Source organism: Netta rufina (genome assembly GCF_964035555.1).
Source record: "Netta rufina genome assembly, chromosome: 1".
NCBI classification, from domain to species: Eukaryota; Metazoa; Chordata; class Aves; order Anseriformes; family Anatidae; genus Netta; species Netta rufina.
The window spans coordinates 150,581,793-150,600,275 of record NC_140123.1 but is presented as its reverse complement, the minus strand read 5'-3'; the positions used below and the strand labels follow the sequence as shown (position 1 = coordinate 150,600,275).

General features: G+C 40.8%; 1 protein-coding gene across 1 annotated transcript in view; it reads left to right on the top strand.

Moving 5' to 3' along the window:
* Positions 1 to 18,483, top strand: part of BPIFC (BPI fold containing family C) — a gene marked incomplete at both ends in the record, with an annotated part of 38,945 nt that overhangs the window by 14,515 nt on the left and 5,947 nt on the right. The window contains 14 exon segments of the mRNA XM_084304852.1: positions 346 to 388; positions 1,383 to 1,446; positions 2,464 to 2,540; positions 3,077 to 3,143; positions 4,760 to 4,821; positions 9,729 to 9,831; positions 10,111 to 10,222; positions 11,677 to 11,805; positions 13,177 to 13,332; positions 14,092 to 14,155; positions 14,883 to 14,943; positions 15,594 to 15,685; positions 17,520 to 17,693; positions 18,131 to 18,184. Of these exon segments, the coding sequence (XP_084160978.1) occupies positions 346 to 388; positions 1,383 to 1,446; positions 2,464 to 2,540; positions 3,077 to 3,143; positions 4,760 to 4,821; positions 9,729 to 9,831; positions 10,111 to 10,222; positions 11,677 to 11,805; positions 13,177 to 13,332; positions 14,092 to 14,155; positions 14,883 to 14,943; positions 15,594 to 15,685; positions 17,520 to 17,693; positions 18,131 to 18,184 (1,258 nt within the window).

Below are 18,483 nucleotides of genomic sequence, written 5' to 3'. Positions count from 1 at the left end.
ATCCCAGTAACTCTACAACTGAGTTTTGATTAAAAGCTGTTGGGAAACAAAGAGTCTTTGGCAAAGTAAATTAGCATGAAATCAGTAATTGCACAAATGAGATGTAAAAGGAAATGCAATTCTCACTGCCTACTATACTTTTGCATTTTATTTCTGTACACACATTATGCAGCACTTAAAGACAAAAAAAAATCTTTTTTTTTAATATTATTTTTCTGGACTGCAAAGGTGTGTTTCTTCAAGACTGTTCACTTCAGATGGCCTTTCATCTTCAAGCAGTGGCTGTGCATAATTTGTACCTTCATCCTTTCTCATCAATCCTTTTCTTTTACTTCTTCCCCTTAGGCTTCAGTTCTCCCTGCTGAGCAGTACTGTTGGCTTCTCTGAGGTAAGTTGATGGCTTCAGTGCCTAGGAAAGGTATCTGATCTCTTCAGAGATAAAAGCAATTCAACAAAACTTGTTGCTGGAAAATTCTTGGTCTGAATTGGGGATATCATCTGCTACTGCTCTTACTTTGAAATAGTATATTCTCTGCTTCTCTTTTTCTTTCCAGTAAGAGGAAATACCTCCTGGAGTGTTTTCTTTCTCATCAGAAGCACCAAATGTTGTTTGTTACCATGTAAAATTAATTGAAACAGAGAGGCCTGGGGCTGCATGACCTAGCAAGCTAGTTGATTTTGCTTCTTTCTGCATCCAGCAACACAGAGGCAGGCATGGGGCTAGAACATCTAGCTGTTTCTGTCAGTCAACCTGAATTCACAGATGGATTAAGTAGGCCTAGCAGTAGGAGTAAGTACAAAGTCAAGCTTAAGCTCAGTTTCAAATATCTTGAATCACTTCAAACAAATAAAAGGGGAGTAAAAAATAGGGGTTAAAAGAAACAGCAAGCCACTGGTTAGATCTTTCACCATAGACTGAGAAGTGGTCAGGGTGACTCTGCAGCAGCTCAGCCCAACCTATATCTTTAAGTGATGGGAGGAAAATACTAATCACAGTAGCTGAAGACAGAGCACTGAAACAGGGGCAGTTCTTGCCACACAGAACACAATTCAGTTCTGAGAACTGAGACTTGGAAGCTGAGATGAGGTTAAACGGATCATATTCTTACAGTTAAGGTTGATCCCAGATACTTTACATACAGAAAAAAAAAAATCACTTATATTGCAAGAAATATGAACACCCCACCCCATTGCCTTGTATATTTTGCATTGTCCAGATGCAACTTTAAAAAAATTCTTTTTAACCTGAGATTTTCTTTTCCAATTGCTGTTCTGATGTTCTTGCCTGTTACACCAGTTCTAACCCTTCATCTCCATCCTCAGGTTACAATCCTTTAGGCATCACACAATAATCACCAGATGTGTTTTCCCCCTTACTGCAGGTCTCACTGGTAAAGAATTTTCTGTCTTATGCTTTACGGAATGTAGTGATGCCAGTAATCAATGGTAAGGATCATGGCCAGTTCCTGAGCACAGTTGGTGGGAAAGCAAGACTGAAACTGCGAAAGAAAAATGCCCAGTTTTAAAGAATGTTACAGGAGGTTTTTTGTCAGTTCGGCTAAATCTGGACTGGTCTGCTCTGTGCTGGACCCTCAACTACCTGAATCAGGCAAGGGCTGGAACAGGGTGAGTCTCAGCATCCTTCTGAATGCTGAGCCTGGGTTTCCTTCTCCCTGAATGCAGTGCAGCAGCAGAAATGAGACATGCCTGAGTGTCATCCTCACAGAGTCAAGCCATGACCAGAGAAGGGCCCAGACTTGGGAAGCTCAGAATCATATCTGCATCCTGGGGCTACAGGATAGCATCAAGAACATTATCACTTCCCTCTGCCTGTGCACTCCCCTGCTGCCTCAGGCAGGACAAAGTAGAAACTGGGCTCAGTGGGATACAGACAGTGAAGGATGATGAAGAAGGAGGTAAAGGTGGAAAGAAACAGATTGAAGAGTACAGAAGGTGCCCATGGGGTAAACAGAACCAAAGAGACTGCTGAGGAAGGAGGGGAGATATTAATGAGGAGAAAGGAAGAATGGAAAGGAGAGACACAAAAGTCAGATGGCTGGAAAAGCATGTGGCAGTAAAGCTGGGACTTGATCCACGAAAGTAGTGATAAAGGAGAATAAGAGGGATTGACAGGATTAAAGGATCAGGTAGAGAAGAAAATGAAAGGAAGAGAGAATAAGTCAGAATGGGAAACAGCAGAAAACAAATCCCATGGGGCAGTTAATCTGAAAAGGAGTGGAGGCAGTCGGGTCCCATTGTCATACAGCTGAGAGATGTAAGAGTGCTACTTTTTCACAGGACTTTTTTAATTTTTAGCAAACACAAGTAACAGCTCCCTTGCAGAGGCATAGTGATGACTGAATAAAGGGAAACTGTAAAACTAGTTTAGTTCCTACTGAAAGATGCTTCTGAAGTGTATTTTATTATTACCTAAAGATATATTTGTATTTGTCCTTTTCTAAGACAAACTAGGAAAAGGATTTCCTATTCCTAACTTCGCCCACACTACCCTGATTGGACCTGTAATAAAAATGAATCAGGTGAGAATCACAATTTCTTGTTCAAGAAAAATGCTTATTTTTCAGGCCTGTGAATTTGTGCGTATTGTCATGTTGGGTTTCTAAATGTAGTTAATAGTAAAGCTTTAGTGTGACTATACACTAGATTTAAAATCCAGACTTTGGATGCACCCCACTACCACCACCACCTTAGGGTGCTTTGGGCAATTGTAGGTTATAAAGAGTTCTCTAGCCTTTTGGGGAGTGCCAGCAAAGTGAAAACATCACAGGGATAGCTCTGCTGTCCCCAGTAGGTCTTAGGAGCTTTGAGTGCGTGAGTTCTCTCTACTCTGCCCTTTCTGTAGTGCAGGAAAGTGAAGAGGCAACCTGGGGTTAGCATTACCCAGCCTTCTGGAGGGTTGTGTTAACTCACATTAGAGCTTATTCATACACTGAGGTCAACTAAATTGCAGGAAGCATAAAGCTACCCTTATCTCCTGCAGTGCTGAGCGTTTTACTGTGGAATCTACTAACCTTGAATATGTCCATCTGAAATGTATGTGTTCTTCTTTCCTCAGGGTCATCTGTTGATTTTCACTGATGTTCACTACAAACACGAAGGAGGGGAAGATGAGGACCTTCCAAGTCTATCCTAATGTTGACTTTCAAACAACAACAGAGAAAAATGAAGTCTTCCTTCAGTTGGCATGTACAGAGTAGTTGCTACAAGATTAGAAGCATGGCCCTTGGTCACTATTTTTGATGTTTTGTCACTTTTCATGAACTGAATCTGTTGTTTTTAGTATAGCAGGTGTAGCTGACTGTTACTGATATTCTAGAAAACTTGTTGCAGTGTGATGGAAAGGAGTGACTGGTTCTTTTTACTAGTGTTACAAACACCAATGTTTATTAACTTCAGATACCAGTTATTGCATTTTTCAACTTATCTCCATTAGTGTTAGCAAAACTTTATATAGAGTGAGACCGTATTCTTTGTAATATTTTCACAATGTGTCCTTTTGTAACTGTATTCCACGAGTGGGAACAGGTTATAAAATCCAGTAAATTATCACAGAACACTACAGAATCATAATTTATGTTGGAAGTAAACTCCAGATCTAGTCCAGAGACCAGCTAAGAACAGGACTTGTTAAATCAAGTTGCTAAGGGCTATTTCCAGGTAAGTCTTGAATACCACAACCTCTCTGGGCAACCTGCTTTGCTATTTAACCCACCTCAGAGTAATTTTTTTCCTGATATCTTATCAGAATTTCCCGTGTTTCAGCTTGTGTTACCTTTTGTCCCACCACCATGCACTTTCAAGAAGAGTCTGGCTCTGTTTTCTCTGTATCCTCACATCAGGAAGTTGTAGACAACAAAAATGCCTTGCAGGTCTCTCCCCAAGCTGAACAGACTTGATCTGTCAGACTCTCCTAGTAGGTCGTGTTCTCCAGCCCCCTAACCATTTTCATGACACCTGCTGGACTTGATCTAGGATGTCAATCTCCTTCTTGTACTGGGGAGCCAAACTGGACACAGTACTTCAAACGCAGTCTTGCAAGTGCCAAATAGAGAGTAAGGACCATTTACCTGGACCTGCAGTTTTGTGTTCAACTTGCTGTCCACTAAGACTCCCAGGTCCTTTTCTGCAGAGCTGCTTTCTAAACAGCCCCAAGCCTGTACTGATGCAGGGCATTACTCCCTTTACTTCCAGATGCAAGACTCCATGGTTGCTCTTGTTGAACTTTATGTGGTTCCTGTTAGCCTACTTCTACAGCTTTTCCAGGTTCCTCTGAATTGCAGCCTTGCTCTCCAGAATATTGACTGCTCCCCCTGTTTGGTGTTGAGCACAAACTTCCCAAGAGCACACTCCGTCCCCTCATCTGGGTCATCAGTGAAGGCATTGGTCACAGTACTGATTCCCCATGGGACATCCAGTGGTTTCCAGTCAATATTTGGACTTTGCTGATCACAGCTCTTTGATTCTGGCAGTTTTCCACCTTTCCACCTTCTCTAGCCTGTATGTCACCAATTTGGTGATGAGACTAATTGATAGTGTTTGAAAGGCTTTAATGAAATCAAGGTAGACAACATCCACTGCCTTCCCCTCATCCACAGAACCACTCAGCTCATCTCAGAAAGTAACGAGGTTGGTCAGATGTGATCAGCCCCCACAGGGAATACCTGTGCAGGCTGTTTCCAGTCACCGTCATGTGCTTTAGAAATGGCTTCTAAAATACTTTGCTCCGTGTCCTTTTCAGGGACTGAGTTGAGACCAGCTGTCCTGTATTTCCCTGAAACATCCTTCTTGCCCTTCATGAAGGCAAATGTGATGTCTGCCTTTTTTCAGTCATGAGGAACTTCTTACTGCCATGACTTTTCAAAGGTTATAGAGAGCAGCTTCTTGCTGATATCAGTTGTGCAGCACCTTTGGATGCGTCCTGTCTGGTCCCATGGATTTGTGTACAGGACAACATAAATTCTGTCTTCCTCTACTGCAGATAATACCTCACTCCCACAGACTCTGCAAGAGGCCCAGGGACCTGGGAATCCTCACAGCAGATCTTGCTAATGAAGATGTCTTTCTCTACATTTCTTGTCACCAGTCACTTGGCCCCTGAGCAATGGGCCCACACTCATCTTAGCCTTCCTTTTGTTGTTGATGTATTTACAGAAACGTTTCTCATTACCCTGCACCTCCCACACTTGTTTTGGCTCCAAATGAGCTTTGGCTTTCCTGACTTCATTCCTACATGTGCAAGGAATGTCTTTGTGTTCATTCCAAGTAGCTGATCCCAGTTTCCATCTTCTGTATGCTTCCTTTTTGTATTTGAGTTCACTCAAGAGCTCCATGTTCATCCACTCTGGCCTTCTGCCACACTTGCCTAACTGTCTGAACATTGCAGTGGACTGTTCTTGTGCTCTGAGGAGGTTGTCCTTGAAGATTAGCCAGCTCTTCTGGGCCTCTGCTCTCCAGGGCAATTTCCCACAGCTCCTGCCAAGCAGGCTCCTGAAATCTGCACATCTGAAGTCTACAGCTGTAATTCTGTTCTTTGTCTTGCTTACTCCTCTCAGGATCTGAAACTCCAGTCTCATGCTCATTGCAGCCAAGGCTGTCCTTGATCTTAACATCATCCAGCAGCTCTTCCTTGTTTGTGAGTAGCTGCAGCTCTTTAAGGATATCAATCTCCACATAATTCTATAGCTCTCGTCTTTCTAAAATGGAGCTGGAAAGTTTTTTTTGTCCTATGCCAATGTCACCATAGAGACATTGACCTAACCAGGAGATAGTAAAAGTGCATGAAAAGGAAAACTAGTCTACAAATGTCACACTGCAGAAAGTACTGCTCCAACTTGGGACAGAAATGTGGTGTGGGGTTGATTTTTCTCTGTTTATGTATCTAGCTGGCTACTACATTTTTTTTACAGGAAAAAAAAAAAAAAAGCATCCTGAAACCAAACAGCAGTAAATCACTGCAGGACTTCCAGTTCATTGTATTCTATGGTAGGAGAAGAGTGACTATAAAATAAATGGAAGAAAAGAACTCAGAAGAAATCAGGGTTTTAAAATAGTTTGGTGTCCCTCATTGCTCCAGGCACTTCTTTCTGCCTGTTTGAGGGAGGATTCATGAGAGAGGAGAAAAAAAGAACTAACGCCCCGGTGCCCATCTCTTCTCTCTTCCAATGGGACATGTTCTCCAGTACAGACTGAGTGCCATGGCTGGATGGGCCTTTCCAAACCAGAGCCATGCCTTAGTGTGATGCTGCCCCTTAAGCCCTAGGCCTGTGGCTGTTGTTCACAAACTGATAAAGCAGTTCATGCCATATCATCCTGTACTTACCTACTGCTCAGTGCACCATTTTTGATCTGGTCTTATTTTCCAGTTGACAGAGCAAGGGAAAAGATACATGCGCCTCGGTGTGCTGCAGTCTAGAGAGCATAGAGAAAGGGGAGAATTAGGGAGACAGGGAAAGGGGACTGCTGGAGCACCAAGCTAGAGGCAACAACTGGAATCATGCAAAGCCAAAGTGATCTGCAGAGATGCAGCAGCAAGTCTCCATTGATTGCCATGCTGATAAGCTCATTGGGTTTCTTGTATATTGGGTAAAAAGGACTGCAATCCCCATTACTGTATATATTTAAACAAATGCTTGGAGGCTCAATATGGAAAATCAAAATAAAATATTCCTCACAGAGCCTCTTTCTCATGCCTTGAAAGGTGAAAAGTTTGGATTTAGAAACAATTTGCAGCATATCTGAATATGTGATCTGAATATATTTGTGAGCAGATACTTGGCTTTTACTGGTATGTTTGTAGAAAGAAACGACAAAACTGTTCTAGAAGCCTTAGTTTTTCTTTGTTAACTTTTGCTGAAAGTTTTATCTGAACCAGGTGGTACTCCATTAGAAGAACCATAAAATGTTAAAAGGATATGAAGAGGATAAGCTGAGATAGTTTTTAGGCAATACTGCTTTTTGTAAATCTTGGAGATCTAAGCGGATGGAAATTGTGGAGCTTTTTCTTTGCTCTGAAGGAACTGTGAAACTTGTACAAAAAAAGTTAAAGGAGAGGTTTATGTAAACGGTGTTGTGATTTTTATTCATCCTCAGTTGCCAGAGGTATAAATAATGGAATGATTATGCACGTACTGCCTGCAGTGAATGATGGATCTGTGTATAGTATGAGTATTTGTTGACTGACTGACAAATGTCTCTCCCCTTTTCTATTCATGATTGCACAATGAAGTGACTCAGATTGTCCAGCAAAGTGCTCCATGCCTGAGGGAATTAGCTTGGGTTACATTCAAGCTAATTGATTAAATCACCTCTTTCACAAGCCAAGTAGCACTGGTCAGCTGAAGGATAGGCAACCAGAAGAAATAGAAAATGTTGTCTTCAAGGGCTTGACACTGTGTATTTACACTATAGATAAACACTAAATTAAACACACACAAGAGAATAAAAACTATATCATTTATAGTTTTCTGTATCCTGAGCAATTTCAGAACAGGTGGGCCTAGACAGTTGTTTTCCATCTGTTTTTCCTAGCAATAGCACACTTTATTTCATTTCTTGTTATGAGTATTAGTTCTGTGGAACTACTGGAATAGTTTCCACTGGAGTATCCTCTCAGGTCCATCTGAAAAGCCAGCACAGAAAACCACAAGAAAGCAGCACACTACCCTGATCTCAGCATCCTGGCATCTGAGACCCCCACCCTACAGTTTGCACTGTCCTCTGCTTAGTCCCTAAATTAAATTAGAGTGATAGATTTTACCTATGACACCCAAAATAGTTCAGGACGTGATTACCCGAGAGACCCCTCCCTGTGTGATACTGCTGAAGATGGCAGCAATTGGCTGTCTTCAGCCTCTCAGATCTTTCCTTTAAAAGACAGGGTTGGGGCTGCAGAGGGTTTTCCTTGCAGCATCCTCAGCCTTGTGGTACAGCAAAGCTCCTCTTTTCAGCTTTCTGGAGGAGAGGTATGGTAACAAATATTTTATAACTGATTGCTCTTTGTTGTGAAGCGCTTTTGTTGGGAAGGGATAGATGTGACTGAATCTGGCAAAATTCTGGGATTTTAAACTATGAGAACTCTGCCTACATAGAAAACACACTTCCTTCCAGCATTTTGTTTCGGTCATACATGTTAAGCATATGTTTCTTTTGCCTCTTGAGTTCTGTCAATTGAAATTGAAAAGAAAATACTAGCCTTACCAAAAGGCAAGGGTATTTTGTCAGATTATTTAAGTGTCTATTACAGTAAAGTTAAGCTAATCTTACATTATTATTTTGCAGCTTGCTTAAATTGTGGTCATGACTGAAATTCTTTTAAAGTTTTGAGGTGTATTATTATCTCTAATAGGTAGTTAAAATAGTTAATACAGCAACACCTAAACAATTTTTCAGGTGTTAAGGAAGAGTGATGCTCTCTGCTTATAGAGGGCTGTATCCCTCTACACTATAAAGATGATGGTCCTAGACAAGAGGCCTAACTTTTAAATGGCTCTGATTAAATAAGACCAGTCCCATGCAAGTGTGCTGGGGAAAGACAACCTTCTGTGAATGATTTTTTTGTCCTGGACAGTAGGTGAAGGTTACTGTCCCCAGCTGTAAGTATCCCCTTAAAAATTTGTGAGAGGAAATGACTAAAGAACAGAGTCTGTTACTGAGAAGCCTGAATAAATTAAGGGAAACAAATCACCAGCACTAATATGTAAATTATTGTCAAAGGCATTTATTTTGCTGTCATTAATTTGGTTTTATAAGGTACTTTGAACATGGATGTCCTTATTTATGAATGGAAAACAAGGATACAGCAAGCTTCAGACAAGAGTCTTGAAATCTCAAGTTTTAAAAAAAGTGGGGAAAAGCATGATAAAGGACACAGACTGCACATTTAAAGAGGTCTAAAACAACCAGTTTGAGAAGCTAGGTCATGATGTTCAATGCTATTAAAAAAAATAATGGTGTCATGACCAAAATAACAGATAAAACTGATGCATTTATTGCATCACTTTCCTAGTTTCCCACAATACATAAAGAAAAATCCCACAGAAGCCTAGGATAAGAAATACAACCCTAACAGAGGCCAGAAGTTATTTAACAGGAAAGAAAAAAGCAAAAATAAACATTCATTTGACCATGAAGTTTGCAAGGAGACTTTTTGGGGTAAAACTCAATGCATTTATTAACATGAAAACACCGCCTGCTGGCACAAATTGTTTTTAGTTGACTGCTAGAGGCGTCCTATAGGGCTTCTCAAAGCTGTGACTAACATCTTCATAAATTGTTCCTGAAGTGGAGGATCTGTGTTTAAAACTAAATAACCTGATAGGTTTTTCCAAAATGTTAAGACCAGTGATACCTGTTGGTTCACCAGCAAGCACTGAGTGCTCTGAACTTCTGGGAAAAATAAGGTTCTTATTTCACCAATAGGAGGAAAAAAATACAGCATAAAAATTCAATGTGACCTCCCTTCCAACAGAGTTTGTCCAGGTGGATGTATCCCTGCTGCAGTGAATAATTTGACATTTCTCCTATGCCCTGAGGAGAATGCTTGCTCTTCTGTGGTTGCTGCATTTTTCACTTTTTTTCCATTCTGGAGGGAAAGCTGGAGTCAGAACTCCCCTCTCTGGGGGGGAAGAGGGAGTATGGCCACATATAGCATAGCATGAACTTCTACTATCATTATAAATATTTCTTAACAGGTCCTTTGAAAAACAAAGATGAAGGCTTGCTGTTCTCTCCTCCTCCTCAGTTTGGTTTGTGTGCAGCTCAAAGCCAACCCTGGAGTCAAAGTGAGGCTCACCCAGAAGGGCCTGGAGTACGGTATGTGAGCTGTTTTCAGAAGCATGCAGTGATATTGCATTCAATCCCTACATGATGAGCATCTTTAGTAGTAAAGGCAGTGGGAGGAAATGAGCTGGTCACAGGCTGTAAAGAAAAGGAAGTCTAAAGGAAGTCTTAAGAGCACAATAATGCATTCCTGTGTCAAATTCCTATCAAATAGAAGCAAGCATTGTTTTAAAGTCTCCTAAAATGGTATCATATAAATTTAAACTCACTGCCAGTATTGAAGGTAACTGAACTATCACTTTCATCCTGTAGCCAAGGAGGTTGGGCTGGAGATCCTGAAGCAGAACATGGAGAAGGAACGTTTCCCTGATTTGACTGGCTATGAGAAATTTGGGCTTGGTAATGTCAAATACAACATCTCAAGGTAAGTAACAATTCTACAAAAGACGCTTTCTAATATAAAAGTTAGATGTTACTGCTATATTTAGCACTGTACATGCATTATAATGGGAATGTTGATGTGTTTTACGTTAACTATCACTTAAAGGAATACACATGTGGCTTTCATCCAAACCCTGATGAAGTCAAAGCAAAAGTTCTTGATTTATTTATCTTCAGATAAAATTATCTGGTCTATCTTAGTCAGCTAAGCTCTTGCAATGATCAGCAGAGAAAGATTCACATACCCAGAGGGTGGTTACACCTATGCTGTAGACACCTATTTTAGGATGAGATTAAATGTCCTCTTCAGGTGTCAGTGTTTCTACACTGACCACAGAGAAAGTCCAGAGAAACAGCTTACCCCAGACATCCAGCCTCCAGGTGCCTGGAGTGGAGCAGAGTGGAAGCTGGAACAGATCAGCTGCAGATCATGAATACATCTGTAAGAATGGATTTTAAATTGGTGCACAACATGACTTAGCTACTGGTCCAGGTAGCTGTCCCCACCAGTTTTGTCACTGGAGTTACAGACTCCCTGGAACAGCTGCTGGAAGAAAGGCTATCAGCACTGTATTGTGCTTGTTGGTGGTTGTACTTGCTAGAACCACCAGGATGTCCACCTAAATAAATGATCCCACTCTGTAGTATGATTCTGAACACCTGTACACATACCATGTAGCAGATGCCAAGTCTTTTGAAGGCTGCCAGCCTTAAGATGCACAAAAGATGCAGAAATACTGTATGATTTGAAATAGTAAAATGGGGAAAGTTGCAGAACATTTGGGGTCCTCATGCATAAATACATATGACAGTGTCTAGATGTAACACTTTATTGTTTAGTTCAGTGTTACAAAGTTCATTAGGTGCCTTGCTGGTTGTTCAGCACTTAACCAATTTGCCTTAATGACTGATTTGTGCAAAGTGACTGTAAACATAACATTACAACATAAGAATGGAGTGGCAATTACTGTAGCCTGAAAAAGTACAAGGTGGACAGGAATATTTCAAGTGACAGCTGAAATTACATCAATTTAGCAACAACTCTGAGTGAAGACTTCAATTTATGGCTATGCTTATTGTTGAATGAGTATTATGACGACTGCATTTCAATTGTTTTTACTTACCAGTTACAGTACAGTAAACTGTGACTGGATGCTCCAATATCAAGATTTGATATTAATGAAGGAAATAGTCTCACTAGAAAATGAATTCCAGAAGAACATAATTCATGTAAGCAAGAGCTAGAAAAAAAAAAAAATGAGTTCTGTTCAATACAGATTTGTGATTCCTGAAGAGTCAAAGTTACCCTGACATCCTACCATTTCATTCCTTCTGGGAGCAGTTTGTGTTTGACTTAAATTTGAATCTTGTTTTATGTTCACCCTGACTCTTGAAATATGTATTTTTTTTCTCCCCCTTATCTCCCTCATGCTCTAGAATACGAGTTGCTGCTGTTGAATTCCCCAGTGCTTCCATCTCCCTCATACCCAGGACTGGGATAAAACTGGTGATTGGAAATGCTTCTCTGACAGCTGATATGAACTGGAACATAAGGACCTGGATGTTGTATGTACAGCCTCATGTTTCCTTGGATTTTTCTTGATGAAGAATATCAAAAAGCAAAGATTAGTTTGTCTTGTGATCTCCTCATGACAAAGATGCTCTTTAACAGCTGAGAGCAGAAACCCAGTAATGGATAGGTCCTCACCACCAGGGCTGCTGCTGGGAGGCAGCCCCTGCCTATTCATATGCTGAGAAGCACCTCTGCAAATAGTAAAAGATAGAAGTTATAGCTGAATGTCCTGTCTGCCAGCTAATGACACATTTAGAAAAACTGATTGTGGTCCAGTATAATAAAACCTTGCATATTTCGAGTGCAGCTGCACTGTTAGAAATCCTGTGCTATGCCTCCAGGCAATGCAGCTCAGAAGCTGATGGAGAAGGGACAAGGAAATGGCAATATCCTTATGGCTGTCTCCCTACATTCCCAGTTGTAGGTGGTTTCAGAGAAGAGGAATCCTTCCTCATCTTTCTTCACAGCTTCCATTACTGATATTGCTAAACTGACAGAATTGCTGCAGTCTGGAGCTGCTGCTGTCAGGGGTGTAAGGGTGGGATGGCTGCTGAGTGAGGGCAGGAGACCTGGAAGCTGAGGCTGAGGGCACAGGAGGAGGGGCAGTGCCTTCACTAGCAAATGCAAACACTTGATCAGAGCTTGTGACTGGCAGTGATCAGCATCAGCCACCTGGCCAGTCCATAGTGATGAGCCAAGCCAGCAAAGTACCATTGGGATTAATAAGGAATAAGACTGTACATAGATGTACCTGCAACGTAGCTCAAGCAAAGGTGTTAGCTTCAGTGCAACTCATAAACCAAGGGTAGAGACCCTCAATGAGGTTTTTCACAGGTGTGAACCAAGCTATGAACAGTTTGATCCAAACTGTTTGATTATACATCTTTGCTATGTTGGGGTTGGTCCTGAGTGTGGGCTGCCAAACCCTTGGGGGAGGGTGGTGGGGAGGAGGTCACAGCACCCATTAGGGCACTCCAGACCCTGAAATGGGTTTGCATGGAGCATCCCCATATAGCACCAGGTGAGACTGCAGTACAGCTCTCTTACTCTGTCCCAGATGTAACCCAGTTAACTCTGCTGTGGGAATGTCTTCTTACTAGAACCAAGTATATCAAAATAGTGAATTATTTACTTTCCCATATTCAGAATTTTCCAGAACTCCTAGCATGAAAATCTGTGTAGAACACTTGATTCTTTGCAGACCCTTGGAGTCTATTTTTTTCTATGAGCAATACAATAAAAAGTATTCAGATAAACAACTTCATCCTCAGTGGACAGCAAAGAGTCTCATTTGAGAGTTAATGAGTCTAAAATGTTCACTAACATAGGTTTTACAGTTGTTTATGTATTTTTACTTTATGCAGCAGAGACAGTGGAAGAAGCACAGTGTACATTTCCAAGGTGTTTGTTACTGCAATCTTTTCAACGCCCCTGGATAATTCAGGCCATACTTTGATATCACTTACCAGCTGCCGGACAACTTCTGGTGATATAGACATCAAGTTGAATGGAAAAAGTGGGTAAGTGCAAGAGATCTGTATGCATGCTGGGAGAAAACAAGTGTCAGTGAATGGCACAAAAACAACTTCACAAAATAAGACACCCAGAACTGCTTTTAGGTGTCTATAGCTGCCACAGATGAGAATCAGGGCACTAATCCTGTGTTCAAATGGCAGAGTTTGACCTTTGTTCTTTCATTTGTGCCCACTGTCACTTGTGTAGAGAACAAATACAGCAGTTTTGGTCAGATCAAACAATCCCTTGTGCTTCTTTGACACAGTTCTTTCCAAATACTGCTCTAATATTCAGCTCTAAGTAGAAGTTACATGCTTGTTTTGTACTTCTAGTCAGAATGCTATAAAAACTGAACAGAACCAGGCTGCTGTCTGTTGTGCCTCTGGTTATAAACCTGGACAACATGATCTCATTGTTTTCTTGTACTTCTGTCACTTTCTGAATACAGCTCATATTACGTGGCTTTGTTCTTCTGTTTTTGTTGTTTTTTACTTGCATTGGAAGTCCCTAGAACAGAATGTTTATTGTTTTGGTACATATATGATGGTGCTAATGTAAAGAATCTTTTCTTAAACATGAAACTTCATCTACCTAGTCTAACCACTGCAGTCCCTAGTGGTGAAATGATCTTTTAAGTGGTGGCTCACTTCAGAAAGCTAGAATATCACACTTGGAGGCCGTTAAAATCGTGTTCTGCAGTGATCTGATTTCCTGTTAATGACTGCAGTACTTGACCCATGAATTGCTTTTTTTCTTTCTCATAGCTTCCTGCATAACTTCTTTATCAAGTATCTGAAGAAACCCATTCACAGGAGTTTGGCCACTAACGTAAGCCTTTCAGATTGTGTATGGGAGGGGTGTAAGGAATATCACTTTCACAAGTCAGCACTGGGAGCTTGACAAAGGCTCATTTTGCTGGCCAGAAACACTTTGAGATAGAGTATTGAGTTCATGGCTGAGATACTGACTGATATAGGGGTAAGCTCAACCAGGGCCAGAATGTGCAGTTATTTTCCTGTTCCAATGCAAATAGGTCTGTGCATGTGTACATATGCATTCTGATTATTGGGAAATTTTTTTTACTCACCAGGTAAAATGTATTGGATAACAGATCTTGTCGTACATCACCTGATAGTATGATTTACCTAAATCTCATAGTATCAAACAAGTGAGTAGTTCTGATGGCAACGTGCCTGTCTTTGAGGAGGCAGAGCTTGAGGTGGGTGTCATTCTGCCCCAGGACAAGGATCTGTGCTGTGAGACCCATGTGGGATCTGTGTCCTCCTCACACTACTTAAGGCTGTGGTTTTGTCACCCCCATCAGGCTGCTTTTAGCAACTTCTACCTGCCTTAAGGCAGGTCTGACATAAAATGGGCTTACATTCCATGGAATAGATACCATGGGGAACCAGTTAGCTGAAGAAAAGCAAGCTTAGATGTTTTGACAAATGCTGCAATGTATGTCACATAAGTAGACAGACTTGCTGGCACACAGATAAGAGGTGCGTACAATTCCATGCTAATCAGTCCATAACCTGAGTGTGCTTTTATACAGTCTTGTCCCAACATCAGATCTGGAATCCAGTTGATAAATGAAGACCTTCAGTCACTGAATGGTGAGTCCCCAGTGATATATTTTCCTTCTACTTTCATCTCCTGTTCAGTGAAACTCTGTAGTTTCCTTAACAGCAGCTGGCTAACAAAGCCTCCAGGAGCAATATCAGACTCCACATTGTGTCAGTTCCTTTACTTAGAAGACCACAGGTGGATTAAAGGAGTGATACTTGGACAAGAAAATGACATTTCTGAGAGTCCAAGGACTTAGGAGCTATTCTTAACTTGCAAATGTGGCAGGTGGTATTTCTGATATCAGAAATGCCACTCAGAAGCTACACAGCACTGGTAAGGCAGTTTTCCCTTCCCTTCATGCTGTGACTCTTCCTGTGCATGTAGCACTTGACAATCTGAAGCTTGCCTGGAAATGTAGGTCTTACTTGCCAAAAGCAAAAAACCATTTGGTTAGACTAAATTTACTTTTCCCCAATGGGAAAACATTAGACAAATTTAAGAAGATACTTTGAAGAAAGTGCTAGTAGAAACATCAAGTCTGAGGTTGGAATATGTGTTAGGATGTCCCTGGTTATGTTCTTTCCTACCCACTGAAACCATGTGTATCATTCTTTCAGGAACTGATTTAGTTTTAATACACAATTCTTTCTGTGTTTTTGTAATATTGGGTATTTTTCTTTATCTACCATCTTTACAGTCCTAATGCCAATTGATGATTTGGCTGAAATAGACTACTCCTTAAATAGCTTGCCAGCAGTATTCCGACCATACATTGACCTGGACTTAAAGGTAATTGCCTGTAGTGCTTCTGCCAATATTGATGGATTTTTTTTTGTACTTGTATGATCCTCTTTCTAAGATTGAAGATGCCTGCTGTTCTGAACACTAAAACACTAAGCACTACTGCATTTGTTATTGTAATAATTTTTAAATAGTCTGTTGTAAAATGAATTCAAAAAAAATCCGTTTTTTAATTGCTGTTGACTTGGTTATAGCAAATAGTGATAAAGGTTGACTAAACAAGCTACAAGAAAGAAAGAAAGGAGAAAGGTATTCAAAGAGGAATTAGTCTTCATCCTTCTTTCACTGTTAACATCTGGCATTTATTTGCTCTATCAGTTGGGGAAGACTTCTACGCTTTGCACTAACTAGATGAGTGTGCTGTTAGGTGAAAAAAGGAATAGCAGGACTAGAAGTGGGAATTAAGCCTCTCCCACACTGAATGGAAAGAGAAGACCCTTGAAAAAGTGCAAGTCCAAGGCATGCTCCTGAGTTTGAAGGCCTGAAAGCTTCTTTCAACTGAAGGGAAAAAAATCTTATGTATTGAGACAAAATGTAGAGTTTCTGACTCTAGAATGTCTTGACTGCCATTCTGGGTAAGGTGACTTGGCTGAGGGTAGTTCTGATCATAGTATCTGAGATCCTTAATTAAAGTTCAAGATGCCTTATTCTAGGTGCTCTAAACACAGAACAAAAAGACAGTCTTGTCTATTGTTTATACTTAATTTAGAAGAACTTAGTGACAACAGGAAAATAAAAGACAGGAACACAACGGAACAATAAGCCAGTTTCAGTGTGGTAGAGACTGTTCTTGGCAGCAGCCACAGAATGCTTGCCAAGTTCTCGGTATTCTGGTGACTAGATCTTATGTAGAGACTTGAAGCAGGCCAAAGAGGTAAAGTCATGGGTGTCTGCAAAAGCTATTATCCCACAGAAGAGACAACATGAGGAAAACATACAAAGCCAGCAGCTGGTAAATCCAGCAATTGAGGGATGACTGGGGAGGTCATAAGCAAAGAGACTCAGCACTTCATAAGCATGTTGACAGTCCTTAGAAAGTATCAGGAAACTTAGATGGGCAAGAGTTGAGGAAAATACAGACAAACAGAATACATTTGAGATGAAACAAAGGAATTAAAAAAAAAAAAAGGATATAAAAAAATCTTAATCTGAGTATTTTCCTCACTTTAAATTAGTTTTACTTTTTTGTTTCATCTTGATGTACTTGGAGTTATTAGATTTGTGAGCTTTGGCTAGCATCACGAGTGCTGCAAAAGGCAACAAATGTTCTTCAGGATTGTTTGACATAACTTTTTCTCTTGCACATTTTCTCTGAACAATTTACTTCATTCTCAGAGTAAGTGCTGATTTTGACCTAGAAAGGCCTCTGTAATTCTAGAGATCCATCTTGTAATTAAGGCCATTGGCTAGCTCTGGACAGCAGTTCTCAGGTCTAAATTCTTGGAGGTGGGGAAAGGAGAAAATAAGGTTTTTCAGAAAGGAGAAAGTAAGGTTTTTCAATAAGGAGCCTTACTCATTCAATAGGTAAGGCCTTAATTTTATTTTCTGAGCTGGTAGACTGTCTTCAGTGGGTGATCAGCATCCCAAAAGACAGGTCTCAGATGTCATCTGTGAAGGTGTCCAATCCCTGTTGGGATTGGTCTTCACAGCCTGCTTGAAAGCACTAGGACTTCAGGGTGTACTACAAGTCCTGTGTAGTTCTTCATAAAGAACTGTTCAAAATGAACAGTTCATGCAAAGGAAATTAGCAATTAATTGTCAGCAATCACTTTAAAGCCATGTTTCGATTCTAACTTCTATCATCTCTGAATGTATCTTTCAGGGGATAGTCCACCCAGCTGGAAACTATACTGGCCCTCCCTATGCAGCAGCTCCCTTCACCATCACAGACCAAACGGACTCCATGCTCTACCTTGCTTTCTCTGAGTATTTCTTTCAGACTTCCTCATTTGCTTACTACACAGCAGGGGCCTTCAACAAAACCATTGCAGAAGAGGTGAGTAGGAGACAGGAACAGAGTCAGAGTAGCTCAGGTTGTTCATGGTGGTGCTTTGACCTGCCAGTGGTCAACATGAGGCAGCTTGACTGCTAATTGGGCTGTAAAGGCCTAATACAGTGGGCCCCCTCTGAGAAAGCTGTGGATTGGAGGTAGGTAGACTTGGCTAACTATTTTCCTTGAGGTTCAGTAAGTCTAAAAAACTATAGACTGCAACCCACACTATGAAAATATTAAGCACTTGCTTTCCCAGGAAATACCTTGGTGTATTTTATTGAAAATCAGTGTTAGGTACACTGAATCCCTTAAGAATATTTTTGAGAACAAAAGGCGCAAAATCAAAGATTAATTGAAATGACAGTAATAATATATTAAAGAAAAGCTGAAAATGAAGGTCAAACCTGGTAACATCATTTATTTTCTCTTTTTTTTTCCAGACTTACAGTTATTTCAATATAAGCACAGAGATATTTGGCAGCATCATCCCTGAGGTGAGTACCAGTACTTTCACAAATACATAGGAAACTTCCTGATATGGGTGTTGAACACTGGTGTATCCCAATGGCCTTATAGCACAAGTCAGGATCTTCCACTGGGGAAGTGGACATGTGTGCATGGTAACAGCAGAGCAGAAAGGCATTGTCACCTCTTGCCTCCCCAACGAATTGAATGACTTGTGCTGTTACCAAACTTAGCCCATAACCTTGTGCATCAATCTTTGCTCCGGACGCTATGCCAAAGCTACAGCTGTTCCCACCTCAAACCAGCCCTGGGCAGGAAAAATCTTCTA